Source organism: Rutidosis leptorrhynchoides, chromosome 7 (assembly GCF_046630445.1).
Source record: "Rutidosis leptorrhynchoides isolate AG116_Rl617_1_P2 chromosome 7, CSIRO_AGI_Rlap_v1, whole genome shotgun sequence".
In the NCBI taxonomy this organism is placed as follows: Eukaryota; Viridiplantae; Streptophyta; class Magnoliopsida; order Asterales; family Asteraceae; genus Rutidosis; species Rutidosis leptorrhynchoides.
This window is the reverse complement of record NC_092339.1, coordinates 42,088,205-42,107,523: the sequence shown is the minus strand read 5'-3', so window position 1 is coordinate 42,107,523 and position 19,319 is coordinate 42,088,205. Positions and strand designations below refer to the sequence as shown.

General features: G+C 37.0%; 1 protein-coding gene across 1 annotated transcript; it reads right to left on the bottom strand.

Annotated features, from left to right (window-relative positions):
- Positions 1-371: 371 nt before the first annotated feature.
- Positions 372-755, bottom strand: LOC139859144 (ARF guanine-nucleotide exchange factor GNL1-like). Its single transcript, XM_071847947.1, has one exon. The coding sequence runs from the start codon at positions 753-755 to the stop codon at positions 372-374; it is 384 nt and encodes a 127-aa protein (XP_071704048.1).
- Between the last annotated feature and the right edge of the window lie 18,564 nt (positions 756-19,319).

Sequence of the window (19,319 nt, the reverse complement as noted above, 5' to 3'; positions counted from 1 at the left end):
AAAATGAATAGTGCTATTTCTTCTATAAAAAGACTCGAGCTCTGGATCAGAAACAGGAATTCAAGAACTTGTAGAAAAGTTTGCTAACCAACAAATGAGTATATAACAATGCAATAATTTGGAGGAAACTCTATATACGACCTTGATGGGTCAAAATTGCAACAAATGTCAAAGTCAACCAATAATCAAAACAGGATCCATGGTTCATCTAAGACCAACAATTACACAATTATACAATCTACTAAAAGTATACAAATATCTGAACCTTCAACTATAACTCTTTTGAGATCCTGCACCACCTTAAAGTCTTAAACCTTACACCTTAACCAGCCCATCAGAATTTGTACCTAACCAACAAACCAAAACCACATTTAAACCAGACCCACCTCAGGAACAGGAGTAGCAGCCATGGTCTGTGGTTCATCATCAGGGAACACCTCAGACTGCACTAAAGGTGATAACGTTTTCACGTGTAACCAAGTCTGCTCCCAAACACCATCGGGCCCCGCACCATCACTCGGTGAAAGTATTCCCTTACTTTTCATCACAAGCAGTGTATTCTTAAGTAGCTCAGGGACCAATTCGTAAATATTCTCGCTTCTTTTCCCTCTGAATTTAACCTTGGTGTAACACTCCATACAATTTAACACCCCTAGCCAAACTTTACTAAACGATATCGAACGAGAAACGCTCGGTAACGAATGTAAAAACGCTTTCGACAAAAGCTTCAACGATAAAACCAGAGTACCTTCCATGTTTCGATACTCTTTCACAGATTTTTCTTCAGCGACGTTTAACAAATCGTTAACTAACGGAAATATAACCGAATCAAAACATTGTATCCATATCTCATCTTGAAATTGATCTTTTTCTAAAGCTATTGGAGTTATTTACAACTAGGATTATCTAAAGATTGACTTAATTTAGTCTTTTATATTTCTTGTTCCATAAGAATAAAAAGAGATGGTTTCCTATTCTAATGATTTCATCTTGTATTTAAACCAATCTTTGGGTATTGAATAAATTCATACGATCCTTATTTTTATATGGTATTAGAGCAGGCAAAAAAAAAAAAAAAAAATCCAAAAAGAAAACCACAAACTCCAAATCGAAGGTCTTAGCAATATTACGAAACGTCAATATTGTTGGTCTTCAAAAGAAAAGAAACACAAAAAAACCCCAAAGAGTCGTAACAAGTTAATCTTGTTTCTCTTTTCGTTTTCGATTTGCACGTGTACATGTAGCACAGATCATCACCAATTCAAGAATTAAATAAAACATTAATTCTTGTTTGATTGTGGGTTTGTGTGTGAGAGATTCAATATTAAAAAAAAAAAAAAAAAAATCACCGTCCCATTGTGTTGGTGTCTGCGTGAGTAAAATAAAGAAACACAATTGTTGTGTTTTTTTTCTGTTACGTCCCAACTAGAAAATAAGTTTGCAAACTTATTTTGTTTTCTTGATTAGTTAAATCAAAAGTCATGCCAGGCGACACAGAAACCTCATCCAAGAGTGTAACAATCGACACTAACTCTCCGATGTATATTCATCCATCGGATTATCCAAAACAGATGCAAGTAAACGAAACACTCAACGACAACAATTATGCGGATTGGTCTCAAGAGATGATGAACTTCTTATTCGCAAAGAACAAGGTGGGCTTCGTGGATGGCTCACTTCAAAAACCTAATGCAGAATCAACTGAATACCAGCCTTGGATGCGATGGTAAAGGGATGGCTGACCACTGCAATGGAGAAGGAAATTCGCACCAGCGTCAAATACGCCAAATCTGCTTATGAGATTTGGACAGATTTTAAAGAACGATTTGGGCAAGAAAGTGCCCCTAGAGCGTACGAATTAAAGCAGTCCCTTTCGACAGCGCATCAGAATGGAAGTTCAGTTTCAGTGTACTACACGAAGCTACGTAGCATTTGGGACGAATTAGATTCTGTTTTGCAGGTACCAAAGTGCTCCTGGTGATGGTTGTAAATGTGACATCGGAAAGAAAATCAATGCACTTAAAGATAAAGAAAGGTTGTATGAGTTTCTCATGGGGTTGGATCATCAGTTCTCTGTAATTAAAACTCAAATCCTAGCCATGAAACCCATACCAAGCCTTGGAAATGCCTATCATCTTGTTGCTGAAGATGAACGCCAAAGGAACATATCTTTGGAAAAGAAACCAGCCATGGAGTCTGCTGCATTCAAGACTTTCACACCATGACGAGATATAGACAGGAATCAAAGGCGTGAGAAGCAGGTTTTCAAGGATAACAAACGACATGATACAACTGAAATTACATGCACCCTTTGTGGAAAACAAGGGCATCTGCGTGAAGGTTGTTTTAAGAAAATATGTTATCCGAATTGGTGGCCAGGTAACAAGAAACGTGATGAGTCAAAACCCAAGGCTGCGTTTACCGAAGGAACCAATACATCTCCAATACCTGGTCTAACTAGTGAACAATATGAGTCACTCATAAAACACTTCTCGGGTTCAGAAGTTTCCGGTAAGGAGATTCATACTCCAAAAGCTTTCATGAACACAAAAGGTAATGTAGATAATGTTAGATTATGGAGACATTTATACAAAACGAGAAAAAAAAAAAAAAAAAAAAAAACTGTTCGGGAAGCGTGAAGCAGTCAAATGCGGCGCATCTTGACATGGATGCGGCGCATTCATAGAGCAAAATAGTCCGAGAGTTATTGATGCGGAGCATTGAGCTGATATGGCGCATCAGGGGTCAGATGCGGCGCATCACTATCTCGATGCGGCGCATCGAGTGCTGGTACATGAATCTGGAACGTGGAATTGAAGGGATGCGGCGCATCACCTCTCAGATGCGGCGCATCGCCTCTCTGTCAGCAATTTGGCAAGTTGCAACCTTTACATCCGAGCATGTTTTGGCATCCTTTCACTTTAGGTGCAAAGTTAATCACTTTACACCTAAAATTAGGGCTGTGATCATGCCATTACAAGGTGGAAAGCATGGCTAGTTGGTAAACAAGATGATTACTTGTCATGATGAAGATTCCTAGCTAGTTGTCATGGTGTTCTTGTTTTCTCCTATATATAGAACTCATTGTATGCAATTGTAACACACCACATACAGATTCTCAGTAAAAAACACTCTCTAGTTGGTCCGTGGACTAAAGCAATCACACCGATTGCATATAACCACGTTATATCTTGTGTCGTTCTTACATTTACGCATTTATTATCTTTCGTTCATTAAGTGGGTTTGAGTGATCTTGATAGAATCACTACTCGGCTAGTAGTCTTGTAGAATTACTAGCGTTGTTTGGGTCCTAATATCCTAACAACTGGTATCTAGAGCACAAGGTTCCGTTAAGGGAACGATGGCGGAAGATGGAAAGTTTAGAATCGACCGATTCGATGGAAGAGACTTTGGCTTTTGGAAGATGCAAATTGAAGATTACTTGTATCAAAAGAAGCTACACCAACCCTTGTTAGAGACCAAGCCCGAAAGCATGGACGATGCCGATTGGACGCTTTTGGATCGTCAAGCTTTGGGTGCTATTCGTCTTTCACTTGCTAAGAACGTTGCATACAACGTTGTGAATGAGAAGACGACGTTTGCCTGCTTGAAAGCACTCTCTAACATGTATGAGAAACCTACAGCTGCAAATAAGGTATTTCTCATGCGTCAATTGTTTAATACTAAGATGAAGGAAGGTACGAGTGCAACGGATCATATCAATGAATTTAATAATATCGTTTCAAGACTTGAATCGGTAGAGATTAAGTTTGATGATGAACTAAAAGCACTTATCTTGCTTTCATCATTACCGGAAAGTTGGTCGGGTACGGTTACCGCGGTTAGTAGCTCTATGGGAACTACTAAGCTAGCGTTTGAAGCTATAAGGGATTTGATTCTTGGTGAAGATACTCGTAGAAGAAACTCGGGAGAATCGACATCCGGTTCTTTGTTAAGTACCGACAACCGTGGTAGAAAATTTGAACGCGGTGAGAAGAAGGGTAGGAAGAAGTCTAAGAAGAGGCATCCATCGAAAGATAGAAGTGAAGTTACTTGTTGGGGTTGCAATCAAAAAGGGCACTTTCAAAGGAATTGCAAAAATGGTTCCACGAAAGGTGTAAACTTGGCCGAAGGGGAAAGTGATGATGCACTTTTGTGTAGTGTTGAAAATTCTATGGAGTCTTGGATCTTGGATTCGGGAGCTTCGTTTCATGCTACTCATATCAAAAGCATGATGAAGAATTTTCGTTCATATCAAGGCAAGGTGAGATTGGCGGACAACAAGCAACTCAACATAAAGGGCATTGGAGATGTTGTTTTGAAGACTACTCTTGGTTCTAATTGGACTTTGAAGAACGTAAGGTACATTCCTAAATTGAAAAGGAAACTTATTTCGGTTGGTCAATTAGATGATGAAGGTAACGCGGTTACTTTTGAAAACCGCCAATGGAAGGTGGTTAAGGGTAGTAGTATTGTGGCTCGTGGACATAAAAGGGGAACACTTTATATGGTTGAAGTGTTTGATGAAGACACGGTGGTTGCTACGATTAATGTTGTGTCCGAATCAACTCTATGGCACCGAAGACTCGGGCATATGAGTGAGAAGGGTATGAAGATGCTTGTTTCGAGTGGGAGAATTCCGGATTTGAAAAAGGTAGAACTTGGGTTTTGAGAACCATGTGTATATGGGAAGCAAAAGAAGGTGACCTTTGGGAAATCGGGGAATGCACCTAAGTTGGAGAAATTGGATCTCGTTCATACGGATGTGTTTGGTCCAACCAATGTAGAATCACACGGAGGTTCTCGCTATTATGTCACCTTCATTGACGACTCCACTCGAAAGGTATGGGTTTATTTTCTTAAAGCTAAATCCGATGTATTTAATACTTTTGTGAAGTGGAAAGCTATGGTAGAAAATGAAACTAACTTGAAAGTCAAGAGCTTGAAGTCGGATAATGGAGGGGAATATGGTAGTCTTGAGTTTAAAGACCATTGTGCAAAGCTCGGTATTAGAATGTTGAAAACGGTACCGGAGACACCGCAACACAATGGGGTCGCCGAACGTATGAATCGTACGTTAAATGAAAGGGCTAAGAGTATGAGACTACATGCCGGTTTTCCTAAAATGTTTTGGGCGGATGCGGTTAACACGGCGGCTTATTTGATAAATAGGGGACCCTCAACACCATTGGGTTTCCGAATTCCCGAGGAAGAATGGCAAGGTAAGAAGGTGAGTTATGGTCACCTTAGGATCTTTGGGTGTAATGCATATGTGAAGATCAAAGATGCGGATAAAGACAAGCTTGAAGCTAAGTCAAAGAAGTGTATTTTCATAGGCTACGGGTCGGATGAAATGGGCTATCGTTGTTGGGACAACGAAGCTAGAAAAGTAATTCATTCGCGAGATGTTACTTTTGATGAAGATTCGGTCTATGGCAAACCGGAAACGGGGAGTCCTAAACCGAGTCAAGTTACTTTTGACGATGTTTCTATTGATGATCTTGCAGGTTCTAGTGGGAGTACGGGGAACAATGAATTGCCAAATAACGGTGAGGCGTCGGAAAATGCTAATGATGGGGATGATTCGGAAAGCGGTGATGATTCCGAACATAGTGCGAGCTCTAGTGATGAGGAGGACACAAATGAAACCGGTCCAACCATTCCGGTTACTCCTACACCAAGACGCTCGACTAGAGTGCCCAAACCTAATCCTAGGTATTCTCCATCAGCAAACTACTTGCTCTATACCGAGAATGGTGAACCCGAAAGTTACTTTGAGGCAAGAAAAACAAAAGAATCCATACAATGGGAACTTGCCATGAAAGAAGAGATGGGATCACTTGAGAAGAACAAGACTTGGTCACTAGTGAAGTTACCTCATGATAAAAGGGCATTGCAAAGCAAATGGGTATATAGAATCAAGAATGAGATGGATAGCAAGAAAAGGTACAAGGCTCGTTTGGTAGTCAAAGGCTTTCAACAAAAGGAAGGGGTTGACTACAAAGAGATATTTTCACCGGTAGTTAAAATGACTACTATCCGTTTGGTACTTTCTATGGTTGCATCCGAAGACTTACATCTTGAGCAACTAGATGTAAAAACTGCATTCTTACATGGTGATCTTGTTGAAGAGATCTACATGAGGCAACCCGAGGGCTTTGAGGTAAAGGGTAAAGAGAAGTGGGTTTGTAAGCTAAAGAAAAGTTTGTATGGGTTGAAGCAAGCACCTCGGCAATGGTACTTGAAGTTTGACGAGTTTATGAAGAAGATTGGTTTCTTAAGATGTGAAGCGGATCACTGTTGCTACTTGAAGAAATTCAAGTCTTCTTACATAATCTTATTGTTGTATGTTGATGACATGTTACTTGCAGGTTCAAACATGTCCGAAATTAACAAGTTGAAGGGATTACTTTCCCGAGAATTCGAGATGAAAGATCATGGCGGTGCTAGGCAAATACTTGGCATGAGTATTGTGCGTGATCGTTTGAAGGGTACTATATACTTGTCTCAATCCAAATATATTGAGAAAGTAGTAGAGAGGTTCAACATGGAAGATTCAAAGGCTCGTTCTATGCCTTTGGGAAGCACCTTAAAGTTATCGAAAAGTCAATCACCAAAGACGGAAAGAGACAAGAAGGATATGGAAAAGGTTCCATATGCATCGGTCGTGGGTAGTATTATGTATGCCATGGTTTGTACAAGACCCGATATTGCTCAAGCAGTGGGAGTTGTAAGTCGTTATATGTCTAATCCGGGGAAAGAGCATTGGGAAGCGGTCAAATGGTTGCTTCGTTATTTGAAAGGTACTTCTAATATGGGATTGTGTTTCTCCAAAAACAATCTCATACTTAGAGGTTATGCGGATGCTAATTTGGGTGGATGTGATGATTCTGGGAAAAGCACTACGGGTTATGTTTTCACAATGGGTAAGACGGCGATTAGTTGGTTATCTCGATTGCAAAAGAGTGTTGCTTTGTCAACCACCGAAGCCGAATACATGGCTATTGCGGAAGCTTCTGAGTTGGGTAAAAGACAAGACTATTGCGTCTTGTATTGTGATAATCAAAGTGCGGTTCATCTTGGGAAGAATCCAGTGTTTCATAGTCGAACGAAACACATCAAGATAAGGTATCATTTTATTCGACAACATATAAATGATCGCACTTTATTCTTGGAGAAAATCCTTGGTACGAAGAATCCTGCCGATATGTTTACTAAGGTGGTTACGACGGAGAAATTGAGGTTTTGCATTACCTCGATTGGCCTTCTCATGAATTGATGAGAGAAGACCCCAGCTAGAGATGTGAATGGTGTTACAAGTTTAACAAGTAATATTGAAGACCTTTTATCGAAAGTCTACTCATCCGAAGAATGTGTTGAGCGTGCGTGTCCCAAATAGTATTTGGCGGTAATCGAAGGTGGTTTAATGTTCTTGGTTAATTCATTGATATGATTGGAGTTTTGTTCAAAGTCTCCAAGTGGGAGATTTGTTAGATTATGGAGACATTTATACAAAACGAGAAAAAAAAAAAAAACTGTTCCAACACTTGCACGGATTTTGCAGATTTCGGGAAGCGTGAAGCAGTCAAATGCGGCGCATCTTGACATGGATGCGGCGCATTCATAGAGCAAAATAGTCCGAGAGTTATTGATGCGGAGCATTGAGCTGATATGGCGCATCAGGGGTCAGATGAGGCGCATCACTATCTCGATGCGGCGCATCGAGTGCTGGTACATGAATCTGGAACGTGGAATTGAAGGGATGCGGCGCATCACCTCTCAGATGCGGCGCATCGCCTCTCTGTCAGCAATTTGGCAAGTTGCAACCTTTACATCCGAGCATGCTTTGGCCTCCTTTCACTTTAGGTGCAAAGTTAATCACTTTACACCTAAAATTAGGGCTGTGATCATGCCATTACAAGGTGGAAAGCATGGCTAGTTGGTAAACAAGATGATTACTTGTCATGATGAAGATTCCTAGCTAGTTGTCATGGTGTTCTTGTTTTCTCCTATATATAGAACTCATTGTATGCAATTGTAACACACCACATACAGATTCTCAGTAATAAACACTCTCTAGTTGGTCCGTGGACTAAAGCAATCACACCGATTGCATATAACCACGTTATATCTTGTGTCGTTCTTACATTTACGCATTTATTATCTTTCGTTCATTAAGTGGGTTTGAGTGATCTTGATAGAATCACTACTCGGCTAGTAGTCTTGTAGAATTACTAGCGTTGTTTGGGTCCTAATATCCTAACAAATAATGATTGGGTTGTTGACTCGGGATCCACCGAACACATCACCTATGATGAAAACATTCTTGAAAATAAAAGAAGTACACCTTTTGAAATGTCTGTAGTCATTCCCAATGGGGATGCTATTCCTGTAAATGGGAAATGCGAATGTATGTTACCAGGAGGGGAACGAATTGATGGTGTTTTACACATACCAAAATTTACTTGTAATCTCTTGTCTGTTAGCAGGTTGAGTAAAGATCTCAAATCGACTATAACCTTTTTTCCTGATTTTTGTGTGATGCAGAAACTGTCAACGAGGAGCTTGATTGGTGCGGGTGAGTGCAGGAATGGTCTATACCGAATGGGGATGGTTGGAAGACAAAAGAAAGCCTTGACTACCGCCGTCAACATCTGGCATAAACGACTGGGACATGCATCGGGTGACAAACTCACTAAATTAGATTTTCTTAAAAGTAGTTCTTTTGATCAAGCTTGTGATTCTTGTTTTAAGGCAAAGCATACTTGACTTCCTTTTCCGAATAGTAGTATTAAAACCAATGATTGTTTTGATTTAATTCATTGTGACATTTGGGGTAGATATCGTGTTACTTCTATTACTGGTGCACGTTATTTCCTTACTATTGTTGATGATTTTAGTAGAAGTGTGTGGGTGTTTCTTCTAAAGTTTAAGCATGAAGCAAGTAGTTGTCTAGTAAATTTTTGTAACATGGTTAAAACTCAATTTGGAAAACCCGTCAAAAGGATTCACAGTGATAATGGTGGTGAGTTCACATCTAACGATATGCAACAATTTTACAAAAGTAATGGTATTTTACTTGAAACTTCTTGTCCACACACCCCACAACAGAATGGGGTGGTCGAAAGAAAGCATCGACATTTGCTTGAGACGGCTAGAGCACTAATGTTTGAAGCTAAGTTACCTAAGCAATTTTGGGGGGAGTGTGTCTTAACTGCCACTTTCATCATTAATCGGTTACCTTCTGAGGTTATTGGGAATAAAACTCCTTACCAAGTTGTTTTTGGCCAAAGCGCGGATTATGATTATATGAGGGTATTTGGTTGCTTAGCTTATTACAAAAATAATATGAGCAATGGCGACAAGTTTGAAGTGAGGGGGAGACCGGGGGTATTTTTAGGATATCCTCAAGGAACGAAGGGTTATAAGTTATTTGACCTGAAAGATAAGAAAATCGTTATTTCAAGAGATGTACGATTTTAGAAAATGTTTTTCCCTTTCATGCGACTGTTAAACTAAACGATAGATCCTCACAAATTTTGTCCCCAAGTTATGATGATCCGAATGAGATATTTGGCATCGAAAGTTTAGTCGAAACATGCATTGTTCCCGAGGTTAATGATGTTACTAATGTCGGTGGTTTAGAAGAAGAAGAAGAAGAAGAAGAAGAAGAAGAAGAAGAAGAAGAAGAAGAAGAAGAAGAAGAAGAAGAAGAAGAAGAAGAAGAAGAAGGAGGAGGAGGAGGAGGAGGAGGAGGAGGAGGAGGAGGAGGAGGAGGAGGAGGAGGAGAAGAAGAAGAAGAAGAAGAAGAAGAAGAAGAAGAAGAAGAAGTTAATGAATGTCCGAATAATGGAGATGATGTCATCTCGGACGAAGAAGTAAGGCCTTTTAGTCATTCAGAAAATACTAATCACACCTTAAACGAAGAGGTAGAATCTACTTATCACTCGGATCGACCGAAACGACACAAAGTTCAACCACGACATCTAGATGATTTTGTTGTTGTGACGACCCGGAAATTTCTGACCAAATTTAAACTTTATCTTTAAATGATTTAATGTTTTCGAAACGATAAGCAAAGTCTGTAATGTTGAGTCTCAAGTTTTGGAACTATATTCATGTAATCAATTATTCTTTGACTGTTCTCGAAGATTCACGAACAATATATATATAACTTAATGTGCATATATATATATATATATATAAATATGATTTCAAGTTATTTAGTAAACGATAGTAACATTCGATTATTGATTCGATTGATATTTAGATAAGTTAACTAAAACGTTTAAGATGAACCAGCAAAACACTAATTTGCTACAGTATTTTCGAATTGCTACAGTACCCGAAAAGCTACAGTGTTTTCGAAAATCACTATTTGCTACAGTAAAAAAACTTCTCTACATTAACTTTGCTACAGTAAAACACTATTTCAAAATGAAAATGTATATATGTATATGTATATACTACGAGACGATGATTTATAGAAGCAAATAATCAAAACACTTAATTGATTAAAGCTACACTTCGAGTGACATAGTTTATCAATGATTAAGTTTAATTTTTGATAAAGGTACAAGTCGCGTAACGAAAAGTACTAGTTTTCTAAGCGTACGAAAATGCATTCGAGAAACCGGAAGCGGGACATAAGTTGAACGTAAACGTACAAGACATCGGAACCAAGATTACAAGTTAACTAGGCACGAGAATATAATATAATATATAATTAATTAATTTAAATTATATATATTATATTAATTTAATATTATGTCGACGAGAAAAATAACAAAAATCATGTGAGCTGGAAAAGGACCTCATGCGATCGCATGGGAATCCCTCTACAAAGCCATGCGATCGCATGGCACATGGATTCAGCAAAAGTCCTATAAATGCTCCAGTTTTTGCCGAATGTTTTACACTCTCTCTGCTCTCTCTATATATAATTATATTTATATTACTATTATTATTATTATTATTATTATTATTATTATTATTATTATTATTATTATTATTATTATTATTATTATTATTATTATTATTATTATTATTATTATTATTATTATTATTATTATTATTATTAAGATTAATATTATTATTAATCTTATAGTCCGGAGTATTATTAATTAGTATTATACATAAAATACTACGACGAGGTCATGAGCATGTCACTTTCAAAACAAGTTTTCAAACGGGTTTAAGCTAAGGAAACTATGGGTTATAGCTATGGAGATTATGGGTAATATTCATGGGTAGTATTCGCAAGTCTAACCTAGTGTTTATCATCTTCGTTGCGTCTACATACTTTCCTGCAATATTGAATCACAATATTGATACGTGAGCATTCATATCTTATCTTTTATATATTAATAGTGTATACATGTCTAGTGATCGAGTATATATGTTTATGCATGCTAGTATGCTAAATTTCGTCGTTAAACAGTTTATGATGAATCACGAATTAAATACATATATTACTAATAAAAGGTATATGATATGCATGTTTTTGGAAAGCTGGCGAAAAATCAATAACTTTTCATTTTGATATCGTATGATTTCGATGAACGAATTAAAAGATATGATCAACTGAATTATGATTGACGTTAATTGAAATTGCTTTTGAATCTGCAATTAATATTTAAACAACTTGTTTATAAGATTGATAAATTGAATTTTTAAATATTACCAGCGGAGTAAATGAATTCTTATATAAGGCACGTCTCGTTTTGTTGAACAATTGTCAAAATTAATTGTTTTATCATATTTTAAAGCCTTATAAAAACTATAGTTTAATTTTACAAAAATTAGGAAATTATGTGAAATGTTAAAATGTTTCGATTGCCATGATCATTCAACTATTGTATTGAGTCAGATTGACTTTTTGAAATGACTTTTGATAACTTTTGTATGTCGATCTCGAGCATTAGGATTGTGATACACTATGACCTGACCTAGCTTGATAGACAATTATTGACCAACATATGTTCTCTAGGTTGAGATCTACGGTTATTTGGTATTCCAAGTTTCGGTCACATTTCGGTGAACGACTTTATGTGCTGCTAAGGTGAGTTTCATTTGCTCCCTTTTTAAATGCTTTTGCAATATATATTTTTGGGCTGAGAATACATGCACTTTATTTTAAACACAATGGACACAAGTACATACTAAATTCTATACTGAGTTTGAACCGAAAATTCCTTAGCTTTGGTAACTAGTAAATGCCGGTTATAAGAACTGGTGGGCGCGAGTAGTAGTATATGGATCCATAGGGCTTGATATCCCCGTCCGAGCTAGAGCGCTAGCTTTTTAACGGACGTATGCTATTTGAGAAGCGTACACGTTGGTTTGCGTGTATTATTAAGATGATTATACAAAGGGTACAAATTATATATACGTTAAGTTTAGTTACCAAAGTGCTCAATTTTGTAGAATATTTTGATAAACGTTTCTGGATGAAACAACTGAAATCTTGTGATCTACCTTTATGTACAGATTATGCAAAATATTAAAACTATGAACTCACCAACCTTTGTGTTGGCACTTGTTAGCATGTTTATTCTCAGGTTCCCTAGAAGTCTTTCGCTGTTTGCTTATATGTTAGACAAGCTATGTGCATGGAGTCTTACATGGCATATTTTTCAAGGAAACGTTGCATTCACCAAATCATCACCATGTATCTTATTTTGACTGCATTGTCAACAGAAGTACTATTGTAAACTTATATAATACGGTGATTGTCTATATGTAGAAATCATCAGATATCGAAAACCTTTGATTTAAATATTCATTTATGGTGTGCCTTTTCAAAAGAATGCAATATTTACAAAACGTATCATATAGAGGTCAAATACCTCGCAATGAAATCGATGAATGACGTGTTCGTCCATATGGATTTGGAGCGATCGTCACAGTTGTGAAGCTTCCCCCTTCGGTTGACAACTCACGCACATCATCAACTCAAGCTCCTCCTACGGTACACTCTTTATCTAAATTTGTGTCTTATAATAGTTTTTCTGATTCTCACAAAGCATTTTTAGCGGCCATTGGATCTCACAAATGAGCCTAGATTCTTCCACGAGGTAGTTAAATATAAACAATGGAAGGATGCGATGCAAAAGGAAATTCGTGCTCTTGAAAATAATGGCACATGGACACTTGAAGAACTACCTGATGGAGAGTGTGCAATTGATTCAAAATGGGTTTATAAGGTAAAATATAAGCCTAACGGTGATGTCCAAAGATACAAAGCTCACCTTGTTGCTAAAGGATTCACGCAAACGGAAGGGGTATATTATCACGATACGTTTGCCCCAGTAGCCAAGCTTGTTACCGTTCGTACGTTGCTTGCTGTGGCAACTAAAAACTCTTGGCACATTCACCAATTGGATGTTAACAATGCTTTTTTGCATGGAGGCCTACGTGAAGAAATTTACATGAAGATCCCTCAAGGTTTTGCAAAGGCTGACGAGACAAAGGTGTGTCGGTTAAAGAAATCTATTTATGGCTTGAAACAAGCCTCTCGTAATTGGTATCAAAAGTTTACATATGCTCTTTTTAGCTTGCAATTTCGACAATCTAAGGCAGACCATTCACTATTTTTATATCAACGTCAAGGAGTTTTTGTTGCAGCCCTCATTTATGTTGATGATGTAATATTGGTGGGAAACAACATGTAAAAGATACAACTGACCAAAGATAATCTTGATGAACTTTTCAGCATTAAAGATCTCGGACAACTCAAATATTTTCTTGGAATAGAGGTTGCTCGTAAACTGAAGGACTAGTCTTGAGTCAGCACAAATATACTCTTGACATATTAACAGATTCTGGTTTTGAAGGGTGCCGTCCTAGCTCCTTTCCCATTGAGCAAAACCACAAATTAGATTTATGTGATGATGAAACCAAGGTTGATGCCAGCAGTTATCGCCGTCTTGTTGGGAGATTACTCTATCTTCAAGTCACCCGCCCAGATATTGCTTATTCTATTAACATCCTTTCTCAATTTGTGGCCGATCCACGACAACCTCATCTGGATGCGGTGCATCGAGTTCTTCAGTATTTGAAGGCAACTAGTGGTCAAGGTATTTTGCTACCTCGAAATGGTGGTTTTGAGCTTACAGCTTATTGTGATTCAGACTGGCTTGGGTGCCCTTATACTCGTCGCTCGCGAACCGGTTATCTTTTACTTCTTGGTGGTGCTCCAATTTCATGGAAAACAAAGAAGCAATCGGTGGTGTCTCGTTCTTCTGCTGAAGCGGAGTATCACTCTATGGCATCTACAGTTAGTGAAATTCTTTGGGTTCGGTGGCTACTACAAGAGCTTAAGATTACAAATCACAAACCTACTCCATTATTTTGTGACAACCAAGCAGCGCGACATATTGCTAATAATCCTGTTTTTCATGAACACACCAATCATGTTGAGATGGATTGTTATTTTGTTCGAGAGAGAGTTGATTCTCAAGAAATTCAGCCGTTTCCAATCGACACCAAGTTACAGCTAGCTGATTTGCTTACAAAAGGACTGGGAGCGCAGCAACTACGTTTTCTACTTGACAAGTTGGGCACTCGAAATCTACATGCTCCAACTTGAGGGGGAGTATTGGAGTTATTTACAACTAGGATTATCTAAAGATTGACTTAATTTAGTCTTTTATATTTCTTTTTCCATAAGAATAAAAAGAGATAGTTTCCTATTCTAATGATTTCATCTTGTATTTAAACCAATCTTTGGGTATTGAACAAATTCATACGATCCTAAGCACCTTTGAAGCATTAAAACCGCATGTTGAGGATTTGAAACTTTTGGAAGTCACTAAGGAAGCCGTTGGTCGGGTCACCACCATATGACGTTTTCTTCGGTAAAAAATGATATCCTTCAACCTAACAATCAATGTATAGATCTGTAACTGCAAAAACACTCCTTTTCAGACCAGAGCGGATCAATATAAATTTCTCGCCTTCTACAACGTTCAGACACCAAGCCCCCGTACCTACCGCCACAACCATAATATCGTCGACCGTACTGGTAATCATCAGTGAAGAAAGTTTTAATAACCATCATTGAACCACAAGTTCGACAAGAATTCACACCCAAAGGTCGACCATCCTGGTAATCTTACATCCATGTTGTTCCAGTCATCTAGTGTTGTGATTAGCACGTCGGGTTGTTCTATAGAAGAATTTTCCCGCCCAAAAAACCACCATCCGTTTTCCCGCCAATGTTTTCCCACCCAAAGTTTCCCGCCAATGTTTTTGGTTTAATTAGGGTTTGTTTGGGGTTTAGGGTTTAATGTTTGTTTAGGGTTTAAGGTTTAATTATGATGACGGTGATTTTTGACGATGATACAAAAATACAAGTAACTAAAAGATTATAAATTAATTATATACAAAAAATTAAAAATTTCACCAAAAAATATATATAAAATATTTATTTAAATTATATATTCATTTTGGAATGATCTAGGAATTGGAAACGAAGTACTAAAAGACAAATTCAAAAGGCTTTGAAGACTTGAAACCGATACTAATGCTTCGGTCAAAGATCGGTTCATTTGGGACGGTTCTAATTGGGTGAGTAATTGGCATTGGGCAAGAGAACCAACCAGGCGTGCGAGTGGGGATCTACAAAGTTTATCCGAATTGATCTTGGGTGTCGTTTAAATTCGGAAAAGAAGGACTCATGGAAGTGAACACCGGCTAGCAACGAGATCTTCACCACAAAAGCTCTTACGACTATGAGTAACTCGAGAATTCTAACGTCAAGTGACACAAATTGTGAGACTTTGTAAAACAAACTTGTTCCAAAAAAAAGTAGAAGTATTTGTATGGCGAGCAAGGAAATCGCGACTTCCAACGCTAATAGAACTTGAGAAAAGAGGGGTTGATCTCAATTCGGTTTGTTGCCCTTTATGTGATGACGATGTCGAAACGGTAAACCACTCCTTAATCCATAGTAAGTGTGCTTTTGAAGTTTGGTGCAAAGTTTTCGATCGGTGGGGGAGAGGTGGGATTCCATTTGTAAATGTGGGAGACTTATTCATTGATTCGGGTCAAGCAAGCTCATCGGTGGGGAAGGTAATTTGGCAAGCGGTGGTGTGGACATGTTCGTATTTAATTTGGAAGAACCGAAATCAAAAGGTTTTTACAAATTAATGTTGGAACACACCGGTCGCTTTAAACGAAATCCAAGTTACAAGTTATGAATGGATCGCGAAGAGGTGCAAAGACAAGGTTATAGATTGGCACAATTGGATACACAATCCACAAATGTTCATCTTGTGATTTAGCTAACGGACGTTGCCTTCTCGTCAATTGTTTAGTCTTGTTAGTTTGTTGTTTGAGTGGTGTGTATTAAATGTGTAGTGTACTGATCAAATGGTATGATCCATGTGTTTTACTGTAATGATCCAGGTCTTAGCTGCTGTCTTTGTATAGTGTCCCACTTATTGTGATTTCTGTAATTATTTTTGGTTCTAATAAAATTTATGCCTTTCCAAAAAAAAAAAAAAAAGAAGAAGAAGAAAAAAAAAGAAGGAAAAAAAAAAAAAAAACATGTAGTTTATTTAGTTAATTATTATTTAACAAATGGATTTGGTTCGAGGTTGTTGATATATATCTTAAATTACTCGTCTGTCTTAGTCACATGCCGTAAAGGCTTTAATTTATACGAAGTGGTTATATGTCTTGAAACGGATTTGGACTCTGCCAGTCAGTATTGCTTGCACACAAAGCAAAAGACTATCTATTTTAGTTATTAAGATTTATTACTTATTACTTATTACTTATTACTTATTACATATTATTTAAATTATTTATTTACCTAAATTAGGATTCTACTCTAATGCGTTTTCAAGGCTTTTCCAAGGTCGGTTGTTTTGTCTATTATATATACTCCTTTTATGTATGAGGTGGGATGAATCATCCAACTTTGAATAATAATAAAAGTATTTCTTTGCTTCTTACTTAAACTCTTACGACAGTAATTATCCCTTAAAAACACGTTTGTGTTTTTAATTGTTTTGTTGGAAGAGCGTTTGTCTTCCAACGGTTCCTTGATCCTCATCACCTTTTAATCATGTAATCGCTAGAACTGTTAGATATACGAACAGTTGTATGAAATTTTTGTAGATCTTTTTATGGTTCCTGATAGTGCTCTAAATCTTCCAATTTTTTTTTTTTTAAACCTTTTCTTATCTATATGATCTTATTTTTGTTTTTGGATCTAATTTTATAACTTTGATAGTCAATTTGTGGCCTTTGAAACATGTATATGTGATGTATGTGCTCATCATCAATCCTTAACCTGGCCTTTTTAATAAATATTTAATCTTAATTTTTTTTATTGAATTTGTATGTCAAATTTATATATGTCTTAATTAGTCCGCCTTAAATAATCACCTGATTGGTCATTAATAAAATTGATTTAGGTACTTTGAGGGTTAAAGAGATGGAAGATATCTCTACTTTAGATATAGATCCGCGGCCGCCTCGTTCCGAGCCATTGATTGATCGTCGTGGATACAATCCGGATAAGTTGAATTAATTCAAAGATTTATTGGATGAAATTGGTTTCCTCAAGAAGAAACGTATCATGGATGCTCGAAAAAGACGCAATAAGCACTCTTACTTTTTCATTTATTTGATTACATACATACATGTTGTTTTAATATAGAGAATTTATTATTATTTAGTACTCTGTATATATCATTGTGGTTTGCAGAATGCAATAATATTACTGTTCCTGTCAAGATTGTCTGCATGCCGACAACTATAAGTCAAACGTCTGAAGAAACTTGTGGTAACTAAACTAAATCCCTCATTATTATTATTATTTTCTACTTTTTGGCCGGAGGTCCACTCGGAAGCAATCTCTTTATCCGTCGAATAAGGAGAGAGATGACTTTCTCTACTTCTGTGGGAGAAATGACTCGTCCTCTATTTTCTCGGATATGGGAAGGACTGTCTACATCTCACCTCCCCATACATCACTCATGTGGTATTGGGTTTCGTTTTCGTTGTCGTAGTCGTCGTTTATTGTTTATTGTTGTTACATATGATGAATTAGATACCGAGTATGAAGCCTATTTGTACAACAGGCTAGCCAATGCAGACCCACGTCTGAATGATTTCAAGATGCTGGACCCTGAAACTAGTATGTGCTGCTGCTTTTGCTTTTGGTTTAACCTTTTGACCTTAGATTTTTGTAAAAATGGTATAATACTTGTTTTTGTTTATTTTTTTAATAATAGACAAGGAAGATGAAGCGTATACCAAACGTGTGATCGACCGCTACCGGCATACCCCAAGTTCAAATTAGACTCAACTGTAACTGCTATGATGTCAACAACTTCTGGTAAAATATCTCAATCCATTCTTATCTAGAGATTAGATTAGATGGTACGTTTTCATAATCAATCCTTAATTTGATTTATAAATGTCACATTTGGCTTAGACCCTACACCAAGGTTTAAAAAAACGGACTGTTATTTTCATTTTATTAAAGGTTCACGAGTGATCATCAAGTTTGTTCTTGTTATTCAAGTTTAGTAAAAGTTCAGGGACTGTTATTGTCATTTGATAAAATATAAACACATAAATCAACGTGATCTAAAAGACCCTACACTACGTACAACCGGTACAACGAGTATATGTTCCAATTGATTTTCTAAATGGTATGGCCGTATGGGGAGCATCAGTCAGTCAATGAAAACGTAGTTATGAACTTAAGATGATATTCAAACTCTTGAGTTTACAAAAGTATGACACAATAAGATAATAATCTTATTGTTTTTTATTAGATGTCTTGTTATTAAGCATAATAATAACATGGATGTTAAGCTTAAGACACGATTACTTAACACAAAACCTTATAAAATAGCCAAGCGCCCAAGCCTGATGTTATTTTATCATGCAGATTGCAGAAGATATATATGAGTCAAGCGAAAAATGACATAACAAGTAACGTGCATAGTACAAATGACTACAGTTGAAAATCTCTTCATTCACCTTTTTTGTCATTAGCTACTACTTCATAAAAAGTTGACTTTTGAGAATGTTGCCAAAATCTGAGAAAAGTGATTTTTTTTTTCTTAATAACTTTGTATATTATATGCCAACGCATGTACATAGTATTGAAGCATGAAGCATCCATTGTTTCATAAGTACTACTACGTACTTAAAATAGAATATCAACATTACTTTGAATGGCCCGGTTTCTCATTGAATGTCGAGGACAAGACACTGTAAATTCAATGGCGATTCTAGGATTAAATTTCAATGGGGTCTTATACAATTTGAGTGATACTTTTTTAAATTTTTTT